Below are 24,523 nucleotides of genomic sequence, written 5' to 3' on the forward strand. Positions count from 1 at the left end.
GCCACATTGGTAAGCACACGATCCATGGCTATCAAGACCTGAAATAGAACTTGAACACCGAGACCATGACATGAACATCGGGATATCAGCACCGTGCTTGGAAAACTCTGAAGATCAGACGGACTGAAGCAAACTATTTGCGATCGTTGCATAAGTTCAGTGAAAGGGATAGCTTAAAATTGGTGCCAGTCCTTTCGCAGTGAAGTCTGGAAGCACAAAATATGGTAGAACTTCATTTACTTATGGGCAAACGACAATTTATGCTATGTTAATTGTTTATGTTATATATCATATAATCTATTTCAGTAACCAAATATACTGGGGATATTGGTAAAGCAGTGTTTATATAGCTAGGTTACAGTGGAATGCAAATATGGGAATGGCCTGCAGACGTTAAATGTATTGATACTATTGGCATTTTGTTTTCCCCTCGTGTTATTCTGCATTCAAATCAACGGGACATAAATTTGCACAGGAATTACATAAGCTGCCAATTGTACTGAACCAGTTAGCATCCATTTTATTTCACCTATCTTGCGAATGCACCATTCGCTCAATAGATCTGGCGAAGCGGCAAAAATCAACATAAGAATGATTGCCCTTCGATTTTTAAAATTGCACTCAATTTGTCAGTCTTGACTCTTCCAGGTGTTTAATTTGGGTTGTTGAAAAAAAATATTAGATGGAAGTATAATGTTGGTGAATTCAAACAATTTGCATAGTGTACAGTTTGCCAATATAATATCTCGATGTCCAATTTACTGGATGGAAAACAGCTCCTAATTAAATAACCGTTACTTCGAACAATGTATGCCATTCGCTTCCATAATATTATCGATTGTTTTCTCTGAATGTATATATACAGAAGCAGAACACAAGGTGTCGTAGAATGCTAGGTTGTGATTCTTTTTGTCAAAACCACTCGATCGTACGACGTCGACATCTTGTGCAATGTATCTCAATGAATGTCAATGGAGTAGGAAACATAGATTCATGACAAATGCCCGAAAATCAGGTTAGTTTCCACAGTGGAAATGCTTCTTTCTAATTCAGAGATTAGGTTTGGCTGCTCTTTCGCAGGGTTGATGCAAACGCGAGGTGGCTAATAGCCTCCTTCGTCTCTCTAGGTATTCTATGATTCTTCTATCTTATAGCCACGAAGAGAAAGTGCTTATTTCCTCTTTTTGCATATCAATTCTGTTTTGTACCAAATGAGGGGCAATTTGTCGTGACCTGACTTACCCTGGGTTGTGAGACCCAGGCAGACACGGTGAGAATGTTCAAACTCCACTCGGTCAGGGAACCATGCCCTGTTCGAACCCAGGTCCTCAGCACCGTGGGACAGCTGTGCTAACAACTGCGCCACGCCGCCTTCCACCAGGGAGAGCAATTTACAGGCGCTGCTTGATAGGTTGGGCAGGGAAGACTATTCCATTTCGCCCGGAACCCTGCCTGGAAGGAAGGTTCCAGGAAGCTAGCGCGTTTTGAAACAAAACCTCACCGAAAACCACGGCCAGTGGGCGAAAATACCCCCTGTTGGAACTTCGTTACTTAATTTTACAGCGATTCGTAGCCTCCAGGAACTCTAAATGTCTGAAGAATGATATAACTCGTTGTGGGCGCTTTCATGACTGTAAGTTGGGATTGCAGGAAAAGAGAACGCAGCAGCGTGGTTTATCCAGGGTAGAGGGATGGACGGGATGTGTGGGATAAAGGAGTAGGCTGAGCCTGTGGGTCCAGGATAGCTGGCGTGAAAGGACGGGATGAAAATGTACTGTGGGTACGCTTCATGCGCTCAGCACACTGCTCTGCCTTGCTAAGTTCTGGCTTTTTTCTGCTTACGCCAGACGTGTTATGGCTTGTAAAAAGTAATATGGACGGCAAGTAGCTTGGTAGCAGCGCAACCGAGTTGTTATTTTATTGAAGTATGGCAGACTGGCTGCTGATCTTCGCGCCTGTCCATCTGACGTGAATACTAAGGTCTGTTCCGAGATTTGTTGCAGGTAGTTTTCTTGCACCGTTGCTATTTTTTACTTAACTACACCCTTTCCGCCGCACTAAATTCGCCAAGTGTGGTCCATAACATCCAGTCTCAGATGTGCAAAATACCTTTCCATAATGATTAAAGTCAACATAATTTGGGCAAGACTTGCAAGTGACGGTATCCTGATCAAGGAAGATGATTTCGCCCTCTTCAAAGCTTTTATTCTTTTCATTCTTGCATCATATTGGCCACATATGCGACACACAGCTTTGATATTTGATTGAAGATTCCTGACATCCGGCCACCTATGCAATAATTTGGACTCTGAGCGCCGGGGAGCTAATTAGATAGATGAATGTGGTATTAAAACGTAGCAAAGGAAATCTCCAAATTGGATGAGAAAATGTTTTATTTTGATTGTCATTATTTTCAGAAAATCAAACGCTGCTAGATTGTGGTAAGGAAGTTTTCCTTTTAATCGGAATGCAGTTTGAATTACGGAAGAAGTCTAATAACGTGGACATTTATGACCAGGAATGTTTTTAAAATATATGCTTTTTATTAATAGTTACATAAAAATCTCATTTTTAAATCGAGGATGGCTAAGCAGTGGAGATTGTCTCAGCTTTGGAACTACATGTCACACAGGAAGTCTGGAGGGATATAAAACGTTTCCAAGATTAGATATTGTGCCATGATTACCGTGGCTAGTTTAGAATTCCTCGATTAATAAAACAATATTATTTTAAATTACGAAAATAAGGTATTCTTGTTATGTGTGGAAACGTTCGCGTCATAACTGAGTCCACATGCGAAGCAGAGAGAAGTTAGCACCTGTGCCACGGTATTTATAGTAAGGACGAGGTTAATATAAGACGTGTTTCCGTTTCCTCTAATCTGCATTATTGTCAACCATAATTATCTTTTTGCATTTTCATGCAGAAAACAAGTTGCGTGCAAAAACATTAGGTGAGCATTTTCTCCTTCACAGAAAGCAGCAAAAAAATTATAATTACATTCATGGTCGAAATGTAAAGAATAATACGAAATAAAGAAATTACATTCTATTCATGATCAGATGGAAATTTCTCACGCTTTTTGTTGCTCCGCTACACACCTAAATTATCTAGCTGTTTATATTAATCTGGGTACCTTTAAAACAGACCCAATCCGTCCTATAGATCGGCTGCATACTCCAAACTATATATTTTTTATTGTGGAGGGGATATAAAATTGGAAACAAAGTTGAGTTCCTAAACCAAGCTCAAATAGCGGGTCAGCATTTCGAAACTGATAGGAAACATAACCCTCCATGTGCCGGAACGGGTAGATTAATTTGTTTTGATTATTTTATCTAAATATGAAATATGAGTAGCTTTGCGAAAGTAATACATACCCGTGGAATCCGGCTGCTGCTGTTACCGACATCCATACCATGTCATGACTGGGCTGAGTTTTGTTAAGATTAGAAATTGCTCAATGCAGCATTATGGAAAATCGATTAGCCGACAAGCATTCAAATAGCGTTGATCACATAGAACAAACTCACCAAACCCAACACGGGGCGAATTCGTCAACATTTTGTAGATTGTCAACCGGCGTTTGTATCGAATAGCCAAATTAGCTGGCAGAAAGAGGTTACATTTATCTATGGCCAGAGATGGACGCTTGTGAAAATATTTGAAGAATTATAACGCTATAAACTCAAATATGTTTCCATGATATATTAACTATAAGTGTGGATATTTCTGAAAATGTATCCTTATGGTGATTTGGACAACTTTTGAACGATCGTAGCAATTCATCTGAGTGGAAAACGGCGTTGATTTGTTGCGAAGTCAGCTCTCATTGGTCGAAGAGTTTCATGAAATTATCGGTGGTTAGATTCCTTGACAATTGAACTGCCCGCGTTGAAGATAATACCTTTGATTAGATGAGACTGCTAACTGCGAAGGAATTGTGTTGCTCACAGCAAGCGTAAACAAGGCATACAATGAGCTTGCCTGAGTCTCATAAAAGATGATTGGTATCAGTTATAAGCACACACATTGTGGAGTCAATGATAACCAATCGTGGCATTGTATCTAATAGTAACAATTAAGCCTTGGGTATGACAAATGGGGGGAGGGGGTTAATTGACATGTTACCTCGTGGGCTTCGTACAACGGAAGGAACATGTTGCTGGATTCAATCAGCCACTCTCTGCGACATAAAATCAATGTTGCTGGCATTGAACCTGCAGTGATATCCACATTGGAACGTTCATCGATTGTATGGCATGTCGACTTTATGGACCGAAGGTATTATTGTTTCAGCAAAAAGCATCTGTTCTGTTGTGCATGGCAGGATAAAAAAAATGGTCTGTTTGAGCGATTGCTGTGTTTTAAAAAAACATTGGCTTTCCATGGTATTTTCCGATTACTGGGCAGCTTTTAGCTTTGCCAGTTTTCGAATCTTTCCGTTCAGGATTGCCATTTTCCCAGATATTAGCGCTCGACCCTTAACCCATGCTTAGTCCAACGTAGCTCATACTTGGCAGACCACAGCACAATTTTCAGTTTTGGAGGTTTATCCGCAATTGGGCAAGGCTTGCTGAACAGTTCAAAGTTTGTGAATAGCTTTACTCGCAACTATTTACAACTGATCCGCCGGATTTGTAGCATGGTCCACTTTCACTTGCCAGAATTGAAATACATTTATACCATCGGAGCCGTTCTCTGCAAACCGAAATATGTTAACGCCTGTTTATTTTTTAATTATAATGAGCCTTGGAACATACGTTTCCCTTGATGTCGTTACGAAAGAGGCTCTGTTAATAAGAGCTAACATGCCAACAAATTCGCGTACCGCCCTTTAGCATTGTGGCTAGGACAATGGCTTAACAGCTCCAGGGTCCCAGGTTAGATTCCAGCTTGGGTCTGTGCGCAGTCTTAACATCCTCCCCGTGTGTGCGTGGAGCATATATGCAACATTCGTCATTTCCTCTCAGTTAGTAAGAGCAAGGGAAACTAAGACAGACATCAGCTGCCATATACCAGTCAATTTAAATAGAGTTTTGTTTCAATTCCACGTTTACAAGCCAGTAGCCAAAGGTTAGCATTTAAGATACTTGACAGGCTGCGCTGAGCGAAGATGTTAAGCGCTATGGGGATAATAGTGAAGGTTGTTCTGCGGGGGTACGTTGTAGTCGCGGTGTTTAGGCGTGGTGAGAGATCATACGGTTAACAGGAATTAGCTGTGTAATCAGCGGGTCGGGATTGCTATACTTGGGATGCATGAGGTTCTTCGAAGGTTGAAAGGTAATTATGGGTGTGGGATCATAGGTAGCCAGAAATCAGGGTAGGACAGGGTACGGGGAGGTACTGGGATGGGTTGCATTGATGGTGGAGATGGTCGGCTGTGGAAATGTAACAAATTCTGGTACAAGTTAGCTGGGCGCTCGAATGGGGTTTATGCAGGTGTCATAAGTGCTTCTCGAGGGTGGGTGTCGTCCAAGGTTGGGATGCAGTCAGAATTCAGGAGGATGTTTGTGTTTCGGGGAGGTAGCCGTGCTCTAGGTTGTTGTCGGGGCTTGCGTGGTTCGTCGTTTAATTAGAACTGGAGAAGGTTCAGTTGTGTAGTCAAGATTGGACGTTATTCGCGGGTTTGTGAGCGGCGGCAGATCAAAGATCAGTGGGCTGAAGATATGGTGTGTCGGCAGGTTAGCCATGCAGTGCAAATGGAAGTTAAGGGGCGGGCAGTTTAGGTGGAATAGCAATCAGGAAGTATAATCGGCCTTCGGCTTTGTTCATTGTACTCGGGTGTCAAATTAATCAGAACTACCGACTTCACCGAGTTTAAATTGGATATCCTGAGGTTTCCAGATGCCACAGCAGTTCAAATGTTCCCTTGCACCAAGAGCAAAGGGATTACTGAAGGGCCTAACAGCATATTGTCTGAGCTTCCTCTGGATTCCTATCCGGTGGCCACAAAATCGACGTCGTTCAATAACTCGGAAAATGTACGATGGCAAGTAATTTACAATTGATCGTTTTGATGCAATTCTCCACTGCTTTTCCACTGTTTTGATTTTTCCAATATGAAAAAAACCAAAGGGCAACAGTGGACCTGTTCTTTGAACTGCGATCTTTTGCCCGTGTAGTTCTGTTATTTCGGTGAAGATGATTTTGGAGTACTATTGTAGATAATGTAAGGGGCATCCTGGTAAGACATAAAACTAATAATTTACTCGATTCTGTGCACGTCACAACTATGAATTCAGTAAAATATATATTAACCTGTGTTGCAGTACACACGTTCCAGATGCCACAGCAGTTCAAATGCTAATTATGCTGCTCTTTGCAATCATGGGTCATCTTGGAATGTTCAAATATATTCAACAGCGTTTTGACAGTAGTCACACTTGAACTGTTCAGAACCAAATGATTTAGAGTCCATCACTCGAATAATGATCAATGCAACATTACATTTAATCGGTTAGGTGACGTGGGCGTCGCTGGCTGGACCAGGATATATTGCCGATCACTAATTGTCTCTGAACTTAATGGGTTGCGAGGCTATATGAAGGTCATTCCATGTTTTTATTGTCAAAATCTATTCAAGTGCGCTTGCACAATTATAAGACGTGACTGGGTCAGAGTTAACCGAAATAGCGTCCTTCAATAGAATAATGATCAAAACAATATGTGTAAGCTACACATTATACCCAGATACGTTACAAAACGCTTTCTCACTGCAAAACATTTAAAATATATGTTTCATTAAAAGTAAACATTTAAAACATTTAGCTATTTCCAGAATATTAACAGAAATATGAACAACTGCATACTGCTTCCGTATTCTCACACTGAACTTGTCATATGGTGAGAAAGGAGGTGCAATGCAATTCTAATAGAAGTTGTAAAATCTCAATACGGAAATACCAATGGAAAATATTTGATTATCCTTCCGTATTACTCGTGTGTTTCTACATTTGTCCTAGGTGCAGTATATTAGCATTCCTTGAGCATTGGATTACTCACAAAAGGCAGAGTGTAATCGGTTAAGTGAAGCATTTACATGATTGCAAATTGTAACTTGTGATGTGGAGCAGAGATCAGTGCTGATCCTTAATTATTTACAGAATACTTCAATGACTTGGATGAGCGAAGTGAGCGAACCGGGTGCTCCGGTTTCCTCCCACAGTCCAAAGATGTGCAGGTCAGGTGAATTGGCCTTGATGAATTGCCCTTAGTGTCCAAAATTGCCCTTAGTGTTTGGTGGGGTTACTGCGTTGTGGGGATAGGGTGGAGGTGTTAAACTTGGATAAGGTGCTCTTTCCAGGAGCCGGTGCAGACTCGATGGGCCCAATGGCCTCCTTCTGCATTGTAAATTCTCTGACACCCCCGCGAACGGTACATATTGTTGCCATTCTAAAGTTCGCATTGATGTGTTTGCTCTCATCCGTGCAAATAGTTTAAGCAACGTGTCTCTCAGTCAGGAATATTCAAGCTCAGAATCAACAACTGATGGTTTAAATGTGGCTCGTAGACCAGAGGACCATAAGACATAGGAAGGAAATTCGGCCTTTGGCCCGAAGAGTATGCTCTGCTGTTTATTGAAATCATGACTGATTTGACATAATAATCCTCAATTAAATTTTGCCGAGAATTCCCCAAACACGTTGTTCCATGGCCAACAAAAATTTGCTATCTCTGCCTTGGACATACTGATCGACAAAGTCTCGACAGATCCCAGCGCTAAAGCCATCCACAGGCTACTGCCGTCTGAGAGCAGGGAATCCTACTCACTTGTCTTAACTGACTAATCTCTTACTGTCAGATTATGCGTCCTGTTCCTAGACTCTAGGAGAACGAGAACTAAACTCCCAGCATTGACCCTGTCAGGTCTCTGACAATGCTATACACCTTGATAAGGTCGCCTCACATTCTTCTACGCTGCAAAGAGTAAAGCTCGAACCTAATCAACGTCAGCTCATCAGAACCACCTGCGCCCAGCCAGACTCGGGATTCACCTCATGAACGTTCTCTGGAGTGCTGCGTTTAAAACAGATATTTCCTTAGATAACGGGAATAGAAGTGTCCACAGTATTCCTGAGTTGATCTAACTAGTGTCCTGCAGAGTTTTATATTTCTTCCTATTTCTGTACTCCACTCCGTTTCAAATGGAGGTCAACAGTGCATTTGCCTTCTCTATTACCTGCTGAACTACATCCTATTTTTTTTTTGCGATGTATGCACGAGGACCCCGACTCCCTCTGTGCTGCATTTCCAGCAGTATTTCTCCTTTTAAATTATACTTTTTCGTTGTACCAAAGCGTATAACCAGGTTTTCCTTCTTTGTATTCCATACACTACGATTTTGCCACTGACATAAATGCTGAATACACCTGTCGATTCTTTATGTCACCCTCACAATGTTTTTTCCAACGATGTTTGTGTCATCTTCAAACTTGGCAATAGTACACTCACGTCGCTCATCAAAGTCATTAAAGCATCCTGTAAATAATTAAGGATCAGCACTGATCTCTGCTCCACATCACAAGTTACAATTTGCAATCATGTAAATGCCTCACTTAACCGGTCACACTCTGCCTTTTATGAGTAATCCTATGCTCTAGGAATGCTAATATTCTGCACCAAGGACAAATGTAGAAACACACGAGTAATACGGAAGGATAATCAAAAAATTTCCATTGGTATTTCCGTATTAAGATTTTACAACTTCTATTAGAATTGCATTGCACCTCCTTTCTCACCATATGACAAGTTCAGTGTGATAATACGGAAGCAGTATGCAGTTGTTCATACTTCTGTTAATATTCTGGAAATAGCTAAATGTTTTAAATGGTTACTTTGTAATGAAACATATATTTTAAATGTTTTGCACTGAAAAAAACGTTTTATAGCGTCTCTGGGTATAATGTGTAGCTTACACATATTGTTTTGATCATTATTCTATTGAAGGATCCTATTTCGGTTAACTCTGACCCAGTCACGTCTTCTAATTGTGCAAGCGCACTTGAATAGATGTTGACAATGAAAACATGGAATGGCCTTGATATAGGCTCGCAACCCATTAAGTTCAGTGACAATTAGTGATCGGCAATATATCCAGCCAGCGACGCCAACATCACCTAACCGATTAAATGTAACGTTGCATTGATCATTATTCGAGTGATGGACTCTAAATCATTTGGTTCTGAACAGTTCAAGTGTGACTACTGTCAAAACGCTGTTGAATATATTTGAACATTCAAAGATGACCCATGATTGCAAAGAGCAGCATAATTAGCATATGAATACATAAACGTGGCTACTTCAACACAGGTTACTATATATTTTACTGAATTCATAGTTGTGACGTGCACAGAATCGGGGACATTATTCGTTTTAAGTCTTCCCAGGATGCCCCTGACATTATCTACAATAGTGCTCCCAAAATCATCTTCACCGAAATAAAAGAACTACACGGACAAGAGATCGCAGTTCAAAGAACAGGTCCACTGTTGCCCCTTGTATTTTTTTCTGATTGGAAAAATCAAAACAGTGGAAAAGCAGTGGAGAATTGCATCAAAACGATCAATTGTAAATTGCTTGCCATCGTACATTTTCCTAGTTATTGAACGACGTCGATTTTGTGTCCACCGGATAGGAATCCAGAGGAAGCTCAGACAATATGCTGTTAGGCCCTTCAGCAATCCCTGTGCTCTTGGTGCAAGGGAACATTTGAACTGCTGTGTCATCTGGAAACATCAGGATATCCAATTTAAAGTTGGTGAAGTCGGCAGCTCTGATTAATTTGACACCCGAGTACAATGAACAAAGCCGAAGGCCGATTATACTTCCTGATTGCTATTCCACCTAAACCGCCCGCCCCTTAACTTCCATTTGCACTGCATGGCTAACCTGCCGACACACCATATATTCAGCCAACTGTATTTGAACTGCCGACACTCACAAACCCGCGAATAACGTCCAATCTTGACTACACAACTGAAACTTGTCCAGTTCTAATTAAACGACGAACCACGCAAGCCCCGACAACAACCCAGAGCACGGCTACCTCCCCGAAACACAAACATCCTCCTGAATTCTGATTGCATCCCAACCTTGGACGACACCCACCCTCGAGAAGCTCTCATGACACCTGCGTGAACCCCATTCGAGCGCCCAGCTAACCTGTACAGAATGTGCTACATTTCCACAGCCGACTATCTCAACCATCAATGCACCCCATCCCCGCACCTCCCCGTACCCTGTCCTACCCTGATTCCTGGCTACTTAAGATCACACACCCATAATTACCTTTCAACCTTCGAAAAACCTCATGCATCCCAAGTATATCAATTTCGACCCGCTGATTACAACGCTAATTCCTGTTAACCGTATGATCTCTCATCCACGCCTAAACACCTCGACTACAACGCACACCCGCAGAATAACTTTCACTATTATCGCCATAGCGCTTGAGATCCTCGCTCAGCCCAGCCCGTCACTCCCTTCCAAGTATCTTAAATGCTAATCTTTGGCTACTAGCTTGTAAAGGTGGAATTGAAACAAAACTCTATGCAAATTTACTGCTATATGGCAGCTGATGTCTGTCTTAGTTTCCCTTGCTCCTACTAACTGAGAGGAAATGACGAAAGTTGCATATATGCTCCACGTAACTGACTAGCCCGATTTGCATGTCAGGACAACAAATGTGAATTTCCTGTGTAATGTATGTAAAAAAAAAGAATGGAATGGAACTCCGAAGTTCGCCTCTTGGATGAAGATTTGCGAATTTATTTACAGACTGATTTGCTTCTGTAGTTCCTTCTACATTTATTCTGTTAGGTACTTAATTAAACTGCAAAAAACAGAGACACATTTGAAAGTTGTGCCACCATGCAATCTTAACCAAATTATACATAAATGTTTTTAACTTATTTCAGAACTAGAAAATGTGAAACGAGATCTTCAAGACAAAGGTTTCAATCAAATAAATTTTAAAAAGTTCTTCTACAGTTAAAGTTCAACATATTGCGATACTGCATAAGTACGAACATGGATAATTAATTGCGTGTTATATCAGGTTGTTTGATCAAGGAATTGATAATATCAATTAACACTATGCTTGTATGGACGTTTTCTATTTTATTGTTTTCCCAGATCGGCGGGCGTCACTTCTGGGGCAGGATTTGTATTGGCCATCCGTGAATGCCTTTGAGGCGGTGGCTATTAACCAGTTCTTTGCCCTCTGCAGCCGATGTGATGAAGTTGCAGCTACATTGCAGTTGGGGGTGGGAGCTTCAGGCTTTTGAAACAGCGGCAGACAAGGAACGCCGATACAGTACTGCATTGGTATGGTTTATCGCTTGGAGGCTAGCTTACAAGTGTTTGCGTTCGTGATCCATCTGCTTCTTTTATCTTTGAGGTGATCGGCTTTGAAATGTGTTACCACATATATCTTGCTGAGTTCCTGCTGGGTCCCTGATAGTTGTTACATATTGCTACCAAATTAAGATTGTTAAGGAGGGAACGAATGTTGAAGGTGTGTGCAGCAAGCGTGGTGCTTTGCACAAAACGATAAAAATTCTTGAGTGTTGGTTGGAGCTGTAATCACCGTTGCATGTAAATAGTAGTCCAATACACTCGGACATTGCGCCTCATAAATGGCGGAGAAGACTTGGAGACCCGGAGGTTATCTACCTCCTCCGAGCTCCGATGTTTTAAATATATCCTTGCAGCTATTATATTGATATGGTTGGTTCAGCCATGTTTCCTGTCAGTGCTAAGGCCGAGGGCGTGGAGGGGTGATGCTGCCATCATAGCATGGATATTGAAATTCAAAACGAAATATTGTATTCTCTCCAACAGGAAATTATAATTTATTGGCACACTTGTCATGCGAAAGTTTGATAAAATATTGAATTCATGAATTGACTGTTGAAAGATTTCTGCAACGAACTCAGTGAGAAATCTAATTACATTCGTATTCGATTTGTCCGATCACGCGACATTGACTCATGTCTATAAGTGAGCAGTTTTTTGGTTGATTTTTCTTTGGCAGTTGTAATTTGTCATTGATCCTGAACTGTTTTAAAATAAATTTAGAGTTCCGAATTATTTTTTCCAATTAAGGGGCAATTGAAAATCGCTTATTGTCACGAGTAGGCTTCAACGAAGTTACTGTGAAAAGCCCCTAGTCGCCACATTCCGGCGCCTGTCCGGGGAGGCTGGTACGGGAATCTAACAGTGCTGTTGGTCTGCTTGGTGTGCTTTGAAAGCCAGCGATTTAGCCAAGTGATCTAAACCAGCCCCAATTTAGCGTGGCAAACCCACCTAACCTGCGCATCTTTGGGTTGGGGGGGTGAAACGATCGTAGACATTGGAAGAATGTGGAAGTTCAACACGGACAATGACCCAGGACTGGGATTCGAACCAGGATCCTCAGCGCTGCAGTCCCAGTGCTATCCACTGCGCAACATCCCGCCGTGTTTGATCCTGAACTTGAAATATCTGGGGCTTGTAAGTCAAAAGTATTTCTGAACATGTGATTGCGAACTCTACGGAATTGCACCGGAGAGAGTTGCACAGAAATTAAACGTGGATTTTACACCGTTGCATTGCGAAATCGACACTATAATGTAAAGGAGAGACTTCTGATGCTTTCGACTTTCTGAGCAGAATATTTACGCAGCAAGTTTTCGAAGTTTGAAGCCACCTCTAACTCGTGTTGAGCAATGCTACAGACAGGATCTATTTTCGGATAAGGATTCCGGACTGCCCCCACACCCACGACTAATCCCCGACCATGATTTGGCTGTAATTAACCCCAAAACCCAGCACCTCACCTCATCTATGACGGGTACTAGCCCCATTCGACAAATCACCAGAGAGTGGGGAATTTCTCAGAACCGACTATCTTACCAGCACCCGTGGGAACAGTACCTCATTACGAGACTCTCTCCTCCCAACACACTGGATCCAAAACTTCAGATAATTTCCATACATCCTCAAGCCCCCTTAAAATAGAGAGAATCTGCCTTTGAGGGGCCGCCTGTCACTTAATCCCTGTTGCAAATTTGATGTCTCATCCAACCGTCACCAGGCAACTGACAGCATTGCTCAGCACGGAACCACCAAGCAACCATGCCACAACTAAGTCAGCAATAAACCAAGCCACGAAATACATTGAAACCCAAGTGAAAAACAGCTTGACCATCCGCCGTACCGGCTACCCTGACAATCACACGACTACCTTCGTGACGCCAGACTAACCGTCACCCTGACACACCAACGTCAAAATTTTGTCCATGGACTCACAACTGCCTCCTTAGTTACACGTTCACCCCCTCTCCTCCACCACCCCAGAATGCCAGGTCCCAGCCCCTCAGCTGGCTCGCTCCCGCACTAGTTCCTAGTTCAGAACAATATCCTTCATTGAACAATACTGCCATTTGCTACTATTGTGTTAGTTTCTATTTAGAGTCCCAGAGTTTTACAGAATGAAAAAAGGCCGTTCGGCCCAACTTGTCCATGCCGCCGAGTTTTTACCACACAGCTAGTCCCAATTACCCGCACGTGGCACTTAACCCGCGCTACCCAGCTTTCCTATATAACTGTCTAAATTCGTTTTCAATCAAAAAAAGAATGTACCCGCTTCTGGTATTGTCTCCGGCAGCTAGTTCCAGACATTCACCACCCTTTGATTGAACCCATTAGCCATCTGGACCTTCTTGTATATCTCCTCTCTTACTTGAAACCTCGCCCTCTAGTTTTAGACTCCCTAACTTGTGGGAAAATATATTGACTATCGACCTTATCTACGCCACACATTATTTTATACACCTCTAGAACTACCCCTAATCCTCCTACACGCTAGGGGAAAGGTCACAGTCTATCCAGCCTCTCCTCATAACTCAAGCCATCAAGTCCAGGTAGCATTCTAGTCATTCTTCTGTGCACTTTTTCGAGTTTAATGATACGCTTTCTATAAAAGGGTGATCAGAACTGAACACAGTATTCCAGGTGTGGCCTTACAATGTCTTGTACAACGCAGAAATAGGTTCCGACTGCTGTATTAAAATTCTGACCAAATGAACCAAACATGCCGAATGCTATCTCCACAAAGCTGTCCACCTGTGACTTCGCTTTCAATGACTTACGGACTTGTATTCCCAGATCATTTTGTTCTACTCTCCCCAACTCCCAACAATTAACTGAGTAGGTCCTAGACCTATTCATTCTACTAAAATGCATTAACTCACTTTTATCTAAATTAAACCCCATCTGACATTCATCGGTCCACTGGCCAAATTGATCAAATCCCGTTGCAATCCGAGATAACCTTTTTCACAGTCTATTGTGACTCCGCTCTTGGTGTGCTATCAAACTATGTAACTACGCCTCTTAAGTTTTCATACAAATCATGAATATGAATAACAAATTACAGTGAACTTGTCACTGATCCCTGAGGCACACCGCTGGTCGTCACAGGCCAGCAGTTTGAAAAACAATCCTGCACACCCACACTTTGTATCTGGTGTCAAGCGAATTATGTATCTAATTGTTTCCTCATCTTTGATCCTTTCAGATTTAAACTTAAGTAACGAGCGACCATGCGGTACCTTGTCAAAGATTTTGCAATGTCCATGTAGACAACTTCGACCAAACTGCCCTCATTGACCTTCTTATTTACACCCTTGAAAAAACACATTCAAATTCGTGACACACAATTTTTCACTCTGAAATCAGCCCTTGCCGCTTGAAATGCCTGTAGATCTTACATCTCAGAATTCCTTGTTACAACTTACCCACCACAGACATTAGGCTCACCAGTGAGTACCTCCGAGGCTTTTTCCTGCGGCCCTTCTGAAACAAAGGCACAACATTTGCTACCCCCTCCCCCCTTCAATCATCAGGCACCACAACTGTGGCTGGAGAAGTTTCATATATCTCTGTACTGGATACGTAGTTTCCTTCCTCGTACCCCCCCCCCCCACCCCCCACACACACACACACAACGTCCTGGAAAACATGTCATCTGGTCCAGGATCTTTATCTGTCTTCATGAGCTTTAACACTTCCAGCACCTCCTTCTCTATAATATGTACACTCCTAAACCATGGGCTGGTTTAGCTCACTCGGCTAAGCAGGCCAGCAGCACAGTTCGATTCCCGTACCAGCCTCCCCGGAGAGGCGCCGGAATGTGGCGACTAGGGGCTTTTCACAGTAACTTCGTTGAAGTCTAGTCGTGACAATAAGCGATTTTCATTTAATTTCATTAATGACAACACCATTTCATTCCCGAACTTCCGTGCCCACGTTCCCGAACTTCCATGCCTTTTTGAACAGTAAATGCCGATGAGAAATGTTCATTTTGGATCTCACCCTTCCCTTATGGATCCGCACACAGATACCCTTGCAGATCCTTAAGAGATCGAACTCTCTCCCTCCTTGCTCTTGTGCACTGTATGTACTTGCTGAAGCTCTTTGGATCTGCCAAAACAATCTCATGTCCCCCTTTTTGCCCTCTTGATTTATCCCTTAACTCTTCTCCGACAACCTCTACACTCTGCAAGGGAGCCAGTTTATCTCAGCTGCCGATGTATTCATATGCCTCCTTCTTCTTTTTGACCAGCGTTTTTATACTTTGAGTTCTCCAGGGTTCCGTTCTTCAAGCAGCCTAGCCCTTCATTCTATTTTCAAAAATAAATTTAGAGTGTCCAATTGTTTTTTAAAAAAAAGATTTAATGGCAGGGCAATTTAGCGTGGCCAATTTACCGAACATGCACATCATTGGGTTGTGGGGGCGAGACCCAAGCTGACACGAGGCAAATGTCCAATCTCCACATGGACAGTGACACGGGGCCGGGATCTAACCCCGGCCCTCAGCACCATAGGCAACAGTGCTAACCATTGCGCCATCTTGCTTCCCACCCTTCAATCTAAACGAATGTGCTTATCCTGTACTCTGGTTGACATACTTTTGAAAGGCTCCTACTTAATAGCCGTTTCTTCCTGCCAACAGATTCCCCCAACCAACTTTTGAAATTCCTGGAAAAGTACCATGAAAATTGGTCTTGTCCCAATTTAGAATTTTAACTTTGGGCCAGACGTATTATGCTCCATATCGCTCGTGAAACGAATGGATTTATGGTCACTGGTCCCAAAGTGATTCCTAACGAACACTTCTGTCACCTGCCCTTCCTTATTTACAAAGAGGAGGTTAGGCTTTACTCCCTCTCGAATCACAGCATCCGAATACTGGATGAGAAATTCCTCCTGAATAAACTCAACAAATTTATCTGCATCCAAGCATTAGGGGCCTCACGGTAGCATGGTGGTTAGCATCAATGCTTCACAGCTCCAGGGTCCCAGGTTCGATTCCCGGCTGGGTCACTGTCTGTGTGGAGTCTGCACGTCCTCCCCGTGTGTGCGTGGGTTTCCTCCGGGTGCTCCGAGTTCCTCCCACAGTCCAAAGATGTGTGGGTTAGGTGGATTGGCCATGCTAATTTGCCCGTAGTGTAAGGTTAATGGGGGGATTGTTGGATTACGGGTATACGGGTTACGTGGGTTTAAGAAGGGTGATCATTGCTCGGCACAACATCGAGGGCCGAAGGGCCTGTTCTGTGCTGTACTGTTCTATGTTCTATGTTCTAAGCCTCAATAGCATGACTGTCCCAGTCAATGTTGGGAAAGTTTAATTCCCCAAATATTACCTCATGATGTTTCTTGCAGCCATCTGTAATTTCCTTGCACATTTGCTCCTCCATTTCTAATGTGGCAGGGGGATGGGAACCAATGCTGGAAGTTGGAAGGTAGTAAAACAGGGACAGAAACAAAAGGAAGTAAGGGGAAAAGTGCAAGGCAGAGAAGACATAGTCAGAAATCCATAAGGGCGACAGTACAAGGTACAGTGACTGAGGGGAACACAGTGAATAGGCCCAGTAATAACAAAAGGAATAAAACTGGAGATGTTAAGATTCAAAACAGAGGTAAAAAAACCAACATTAGTGTACTTTACCTGAATGCTCGTAGTATTCAGAATAAAGTAAATGAGTTGGTGGCACAAATCATCGTAAATGACTATGATTTAGTGGCCATTACTGAAACATGGTTAAAGGATGGTCACGACTGGGAGTTAAATATCCGAGGGTATCAAACTATTCGGAAGGACAGAGTGGATGGTAAGGGAGGTGGTGTTGCTCTGTTATTTAAGGATGACATCCGGGCAATAGTAAGGGATGACATCGGTGCTATGGAGGATAAGGTTGAATCCATTTGGGTGGAAATCAGGACTAGTAAGGCGAAAAAGTCACTGATAGGAGTAGTCTATCGGCCACCAAATAGTAACGAGATGGTGGGGCAGGCAATAAACAAAGAAATAACTGATGCATGTAGAAATGGTACAGCAGTTATCATGGGGGATTTTAATCTACATGTCGATTGGTTTAACCAGGTCGGTCAAGGCAACCGTGAGGAGGAGTTTATAGAATGTATCCGCGATAGTTTCCAAGAACAGTATGTAATGGAATCTACGAGGGAACAAGCGGTCCTAGATCTTGTCCCGTGTAATGAGACAGGATTGATTCATGATCTCATAGTTCGGGATCCTCTCGGAAGGAGCGATCACAATATGGTGGAATTTAAAATATAGATGGAGGGTGAGAAAGTCAAATCAAATACTAGTGTTTTGTGTTTAAACAAAGGAGATTACAAGGGGATGAGAGAAGAACTAGCTAAGGTAGACTGGGAGCGAAGACTTTATGGTGGAACAGTTGAGGAACAGTGGAGAACCTTCCAAGCGATTTTTCACAGTGCTCAGCAAAGGTTTATACCAACAAAAAGGAAGGACGGAAGAAAGAGGGAAAATCGACCGTGGATATCTAAGGAAATAAGGGAGAGTATCAAATTGAAGGAAAAAGCATATAAAGTGGCAAAGATTGCTGGGAGATTAGAGGACTAGGAAATCTTTAGGAGGCAACAGAAAGCTACTAAAAAAGCTATAAAGAAGAGTAAGATAGAGTATGAGAGTAAACTTGCTCAGAATATAAAAACAGACAGTAAAAGTTTTTACAAATATATAAGACGAAAAAGAGTGGCGAAGGTAAATATTGGTCCTTTAGAGGATGAGAAGGGAGTTTTAATAATGGGAAATGAGGAAATGGCTGAGGAACTGAACAGGTTTTTTGGGTCGGTCTTCACAGTGTAAGACACAAATAACATTCCAGCGACTGATAGAGATGAGGCTATGACAGGTGAGGACCTTGAGAGGATTGTTATCACTAAGGAGGGAGTGATGGGCAAGCTAATGGGGCTAAAGGTAGACATGTCTCCTGGCCCTGATGGAATGCATCCCAGAGTGCTAAAAGAGATGGCTGGGGAAATTGCAGATGCACTAGTGATAATTTACCGAAATTCACTAGACTCTGGGGTGGTCCCGGTGGATTGGAAATTAGCAAACGTGACGCCACTGTTTAAAAAAGGAGGTAGGCAGAAAGCAGGAAATTATAGGCCAGTGAGTTTAACTTCGGTAATAGGGAAGATGCTGGAATCTATCATCAAGGAAGAAATTGCGAGGCATCTGGATAGAAATTGTCCCATTGGGCAGACGCAGCATGGGTTCATAAAAGGCAGGTCATGCCTAACTAATTTAGTGGAATTTTTTGAGGACATTACCAGTGCAGTAGATAACGGGGAGCCGATGGATGTGGTATATCTGGATTTCCAGAAAGCCTTTGACAAGGTGCCACACAAAAGGTTGCTGCATAAGATAAAGATGCATGGCATTAAGGGTAAAGTAGTAGCATGGATAGAGGATTGGCTAATTAATAGAAAGCAAAGAGTTGGGATAAATGGGTGTTTCTCTGGTTGGCAATCAGTAGCTAGTGGTGTCCCTCAGGGATCCGTGTTGGGCCCACAATTGTTCACAATTTACATTGATGATTTGGAGTTGGGGACCAAGGGCAATGTGTCCAAGTTTGCAGATGACACTAAGATGAGTGGTAAAGCGAAAAGTGCAGAGGATACTGGAAGTCTGCAGAGGGATTTGGATAGGTTAAGTGAATGGGCTCGGGTCTGGCAGATGGAATACAATGTTGACAAATGTGAGGTTATCCATTTTGGTAGGAATAACAGCAAACGGGATTATTATTTAAACGATAAAATATTAAAGCATGCCGCTGTTCAGAGAGACCTGGGTGTGCTAGTGCATGAGTCACAGAATGTTGGTTTACAAGTGCAATAGGTGATTAAGAAGGCAAATGGAATTTTGTCCTTCATTGCTAGAGGGATGGAGTTTAAGACTAGGGAGGTTATGTTGCAATTGTATAAGGTGTTAGTGCGGCCACACCTGGAGTATTGTGTTCAGTTTTGTTCTCCTTACTTGAGAAAGGACGTACTGGCGCTGGAGGGTGTACAGAGGAGATTCACTAGGTTAATCCCAGAGCTGAAGGGGTTGGATTATGATGAGAGGTTGAGTAGACTGGGACTGTACTCGTTGGAATTTAGAGGGATGAGGGGGTATCTTATAGAAACATTTAAAATTATGAAGTGAATAGATAGGATAGATGCGGGCAGGTTGTTTCCACTGGCGGGTGACAGCAGAACTAGGGGGCATAGCCTCAAAATAAGGGGAAGTAGATTTAGGACTGAGTTTAGGAGGAACTTCTTCACCCAAAGGGTTGTGAATCTATGGAATTCCTTGCCCAGTGAAGCAGTTGAGGCTCCTTCATTACATGTTTTTAAGGTAAAGATAGATAGTTTTTTGAAGAATAAAGGGATTAAGGGTTATGGTGTTCGGGCCGGAAAGTGGAGCTGAGTCCACAAAAGATCAGCCATGATCTAATTGAATGGCGGAGCAGGCTCGAGGGGCCATATGGCCTACTCCTGCTCCTAGTTCTTATGTTCTTATTTCCTGCGGACTATTGGGTGTCTGTTGTACAATGCTAGCAAAGCTCTCTCCTTTCTGATTCTTCAGTGCTACCCATCCGCTCTCGGTGGGCAAACCCTCGATGATATTTCATTTCAGTTCTGCTGTGATATTTTCCTGAATCAACAATGCAACTCCCCCTCCTCTACTGTTCTATAACTCCTATAGCATTTGCATCCTGGAATATTGCGCAGTCAGTCCTGTCCTTCCTCAGCCATGTTTGAGTAATAGCCATAACATACAAGTCCCATGTAGCCATCAATGCCCAGACGTCATCTGCCTTGCCTCTCAGGCCTCTTGCATTCAAATAAATGCAGTTTAATCCAGTCGTCCCTTGGTCTCTGCCCTGCTTCAGCAGAACATCTGCCCGGTTATGTTTTGTACAGTCTCCCTGTCTTTTCCTTCTCTTAGCCTGACTGGGCCCATTGACTGAGTTATCCACAGTTTCTGTACTTTGTGCTCTGACCTTTTTTGATTTTGACTTTGTTTTTTCTGCATTTCACATTTTACCTTACTGCCGTTTGTTTGTCTGTCCATTTTCTTCCCCTCCGACTTCCTGCAACGGTTCCCATCCCCCTGCCACATTAGGTTAAACCCTCCCCAATAGCAATATAAATCACTCCTTATCATATATATAGATATATATGTATATCTATATATATATTTGCAGTGCAGAAGATCATTCTGCACATCGAATCCGCATAAGCTCTTGGAAAGAACACCTTTCCTAAGCATATACGTCCACCATATCCCCACACGACAACCCTATCCCCGTAACCCCACCTAACAGTTTTGAAATATAAGGGCAATTTACCATGACCATTCCACCTAAACTGCACATATTTGGACTGGGATGAAACTGGTGCACCCGGAGGCAACCCAAGCAGACAGAGGGAGAACGTGCAGACTCCGCACAGACAGTCATCCAAGCCGGGAATCAAACCTGGGACCCTGAAGCTGTGAAGCAGCTGTGCTAACCATTATACCAACATGCTGCCTTCCAATATATCGGTTCCATTCCTGCTCAGGTGCAGACCGCCCGGCTTGTAAAAGTCCCAACTCCCCGAGAAACGGGACTTCCTCCGCCGTGGGGGAAGTCTCTGGTTATCCTCTCTGTCCATCTCTTTCTTCACCTTGCACAGCTCTATCAAATTACCTTTCTTCCTTCGTCGCTGCAGTGACGAAATTCCCAGCTCCCTCAACCTTTCTTCGGAAGACAAGCCCTCTACTCGAGGCCCGTTAAACGCAATCCCCATGTTCAAGAAAGCCAACACACGATGCACATTCTTAACAACGCTATGAACCTGGGTGGCAACTTTGAGGGATCTATGCACGTGGACCCCACCAGCCCTGTGTTCCTCCACACTTCCAAGATTCCTGTCTTTAATTCTGTATTCAGCTTTCAAATTCGACATTCCAAAATTAATCACGGCATATGTATCTAGTTTAAACTCTATCTGCCATGTCTCAGACCAGCTCTGTATCCTGCCAATGTCCTGTTTTAACCTGCAACATCCCTCGACATTATCTACAACTCCACCAATATCCGTGTCGTCAGCAAAGTTACTAACTCACCCTTCGCCATTCTCACCAAGTCATTTATAAAAATCACAAAGAGCAATGGTCCCAGAACAGATCCCTGCGGGACCCCACTGCTCACCGACCTCCACGCAGAACGCTTTCCATCAACTACCACTCGCTGTCTTCTTTCGGCCAGCCAATTCTGTATCCAGGCAGCCACATTTCCATGTATCCCATGCTCTCTCACGTTATGAGTGAGTCGACACTGAAACTCATCAAATACCATACTTGCGTCCATATACACAACAACCGCTGCTCATGTGTCTCGTCACATACTCACAAAATTCAATGAAGCTTGTGAGGCATCACCTGCCTCGAACAAAGACATGCTAACTCGAACAAAGACATGCTAATTATCTTTAATCAAACTGTGCTTTCTACTAATCATAAATGCAATCTCTCAGGAACCTTTCCAATAATTTGCTAACCTCAGACGTAAGACTGAGTGGTCTGTAATTTCCAGGGATTTCCATATTCCCTTTCCTGAACAGGGGCACAACATTTGTCTCCTTCCAATCATCTGGCATTACTGCAGTGCAGAGTAAGGACATAATGAGCATCGCGAATGCAACAGCGCGGGGATCTCCTCCCTCGCTTCCATGGGAAATATTGGGTTTATCCTGTCTGATTCAGGGTACCTATCTATCCTGCAGCATTTTAAAATTTGCAGCACATCCTCTTTCTTAATATCAACCCGTTCGAGCCTATTACCATGGTTCACGCTGTTCACACGAGCAGCACGTTCCCACTCTCTGGTGAATACTGAAGGAAAGTATTAAATTAGGGCCTCCACGACCTCCTCAGACTCGAGGGACACGTTCCCTCCACTATCCCTGATCGACCGCACTCTCACTCTAATCATCCACTTATTTCTCTCATTAATGAAGAATGCCTTGCAGTTCCTCCTTCATGCAGGTTTCGAGCTCTCCTAAGTACATTTTTGAGTTCATTAGTGGCTACCTTGTAACGCTGTAGAGCAGTGTCCGATTCTTGGTTCTGCCACCTTAAGTATGGTTTATTTTTCCTCTTAACTAGACGCTATACTTCTCTTGTCATCCAAGGCTCCTTCACCTGACCATTGTTTCCTTGTCTCAGTAGGAGAAAATATCAAGCACTCGCATAATGTTTTCCGTAACAACCCCCACATTACTATTGTGCATTTCGCTGAGAACATCTGTTTCCAATTTAAGCTTCAGTTCCTGTCGAATAGCAGTATAATTTGTCCTTCCAAAGTTAAATATCTCCCCTTCCTGCCTGTTCCTATCACTCTGCATGACTATGGCAAGGGTCAATGAGTTGTGGTCACTGTCACCGAAATGCTCTCCCACCGAGATCTCTGACACTTGGTCTGGTTCGTTGCCCAGCACCAAACCTAATAGGTCCTCCCCACGAGTCCGACTATCTGTATATTGAGTCAGGAATCATTCCTGGACACACCGGACAAAATCTGCTTTCAAACCATTTGCACTAAGGAGGTTCCAGCCAATATTAGGGAAGTTGAATTCACTCATGACAACAACTCTATTACTTCTGCACCTATCGAAGTTCTGTCGTCTAATCTGTTCTTCCATCTATCTGCTGATATTTGGGGGGTGGGTTGTGGGGATGGGGGGGGGGGGAACTCGCAATAAAGTGACTGTGCCTTTCTTATTTCATACTTCCAACCATACCCACTCAGTTGACAAACGCTCCTCGACTACTTCCTTTATTTGCAGGTGATGCACTCTCTAAACAAGAGTGCCCCCCCCCCCCTCTCTTTTACCACCTTCCCTTTCTTCTGAAATTATCTAAACCCCTGAACATTTAACAACTATTCCTGACCCTATGAAATCCATGTTCGGTACTGCTCACAACATCGTAGTTGCAAGCCCTGATCCATGCTGTATTTTCAACTCCTTTGTTACTGACACACCTTGCATTGAAACAGATACACTTTTTTCCATCCCACTGATTGCAGATTTGCCCTATCAACTGTCTGCTCTTCTTCGCAAACTCTCTGCATACTATTTCTGCCTGTTGAACAGTTACCTATCGTTTGATCAAGCGCTCCGGTATCCATACCTCTGCCAAACTCGTTTCAACCATCCCGAAGAGCTCTAGCAAACCACCGGCCCAGGATATTGGTGCCCCTTGAGTTTAGGTACAAGCCGTCCTCATGTACAGATCCTACCTTCCCACAATGTATCTGCATAGCTGAATCCTTCCGTCCTGCAACAGCCCTGTCACCACGTGTTCAGCTACACTCACTCGCTGTTCGTTGCCTTACATACGCACATAAGAACTAGGAACAGGAGTAGGCCATCTGGCCCCTCGAGCCTACACCGCCATTCAATTGGATCATGGCTGATCTTTTGTGGACTCAGCTCTACTTTCTGGCACGAACACCAGAACCATTAATCTATTTATTCTTCAAAGAAAATCTATCTTTGTCTTAAAAACGTTTGATTAAGGAGCCTCAACTGCTTCACTGTGCAGGAAAGGTTATAGATTCACAACCGTTTGGGTGAAGAAGTTCCTCCTGAACTCAGTCCTAAATCTACTTCCCCTTATTTTGAGGCTATGCACCTAGTTCTGATTTCACCCCCAGTGGAAACAACCTGCCCGCATCTATCCTATCTATTCCCTTCATAATTATATGTTTCCATAAAATCCCCCCTCATCCTTCTAAATTCCAACGAGTACAGTCCCAGTAAACTCAAACTCCCCTCATAATCCAACCCCTTCAGGTCTGGGATTAACCTACTGAAACTCCTCTGCAGACCCTCCAGCGCCAGTACGTCCTTTCTCATGTAGGAGACCAAAATTGAACACAATACTCCAGGTGTGACCTCATTAACAGCTTATACAATAGCAGCATTACATTCCTCATCTTTTGTTTTTCTTTCTTTTAAATTTAGAGTACCCAATCATTTTTACGAATTAAGGGACAACTTAGCCTTTTTATGTTGGGGGGGGGGGGGCGAATCCCATGGAAACACAGGGAGAATGTGAAAATTCCACATGGTGGAAGGTGGTGACCCAGAGCCGGGATATAACCTG

At 43.1% G+C, this 24,523-nt stretch overlaps 1 protein-coding gene across 1 annotated transcript in view; it reads left to right on the top strand.

Annotated features, from left to right (window-relative positions):
- Positions 1-24,523, top strand: part of LOC119976524 (golgin subfamily A member 4-like) — a 1,176,663-nt gene that overhangs the window by 792,368 nt on the left and 359,772 nt on the right. The window contains exons 114-116 of the mRNA XM_038817077.1: positions 2,418-2,441; positions 2,927-2,953; positions 10,920-10,955. Coding sequence (XP_038673005.1) covers positions 2,418-2,441; positions 2,927-2,953; positions 10,920-10,955 — 87 coding nt within the window. The remainder of the gene's footprint in view (positions 1-2,417; positions 2,442-2,926; positions 2,954-10,919; positions 10,956-24,523) is intronic.

The sequence above is a fragment of the Scyliorhinus canicula genome, chromosome 13 (assembly GCF_902713615.1).
Source record: "Scyliorhinus canicula chromosome 13, sScyCan1.1, whole genome shotgun sequence".
NCBI lineage: Eukaryota > Metazoa > Chordata > Chondrichthyes > Carcharhiniformes > Scyliorhinidae > Scyliorhinus > Scyliorhinus canicula.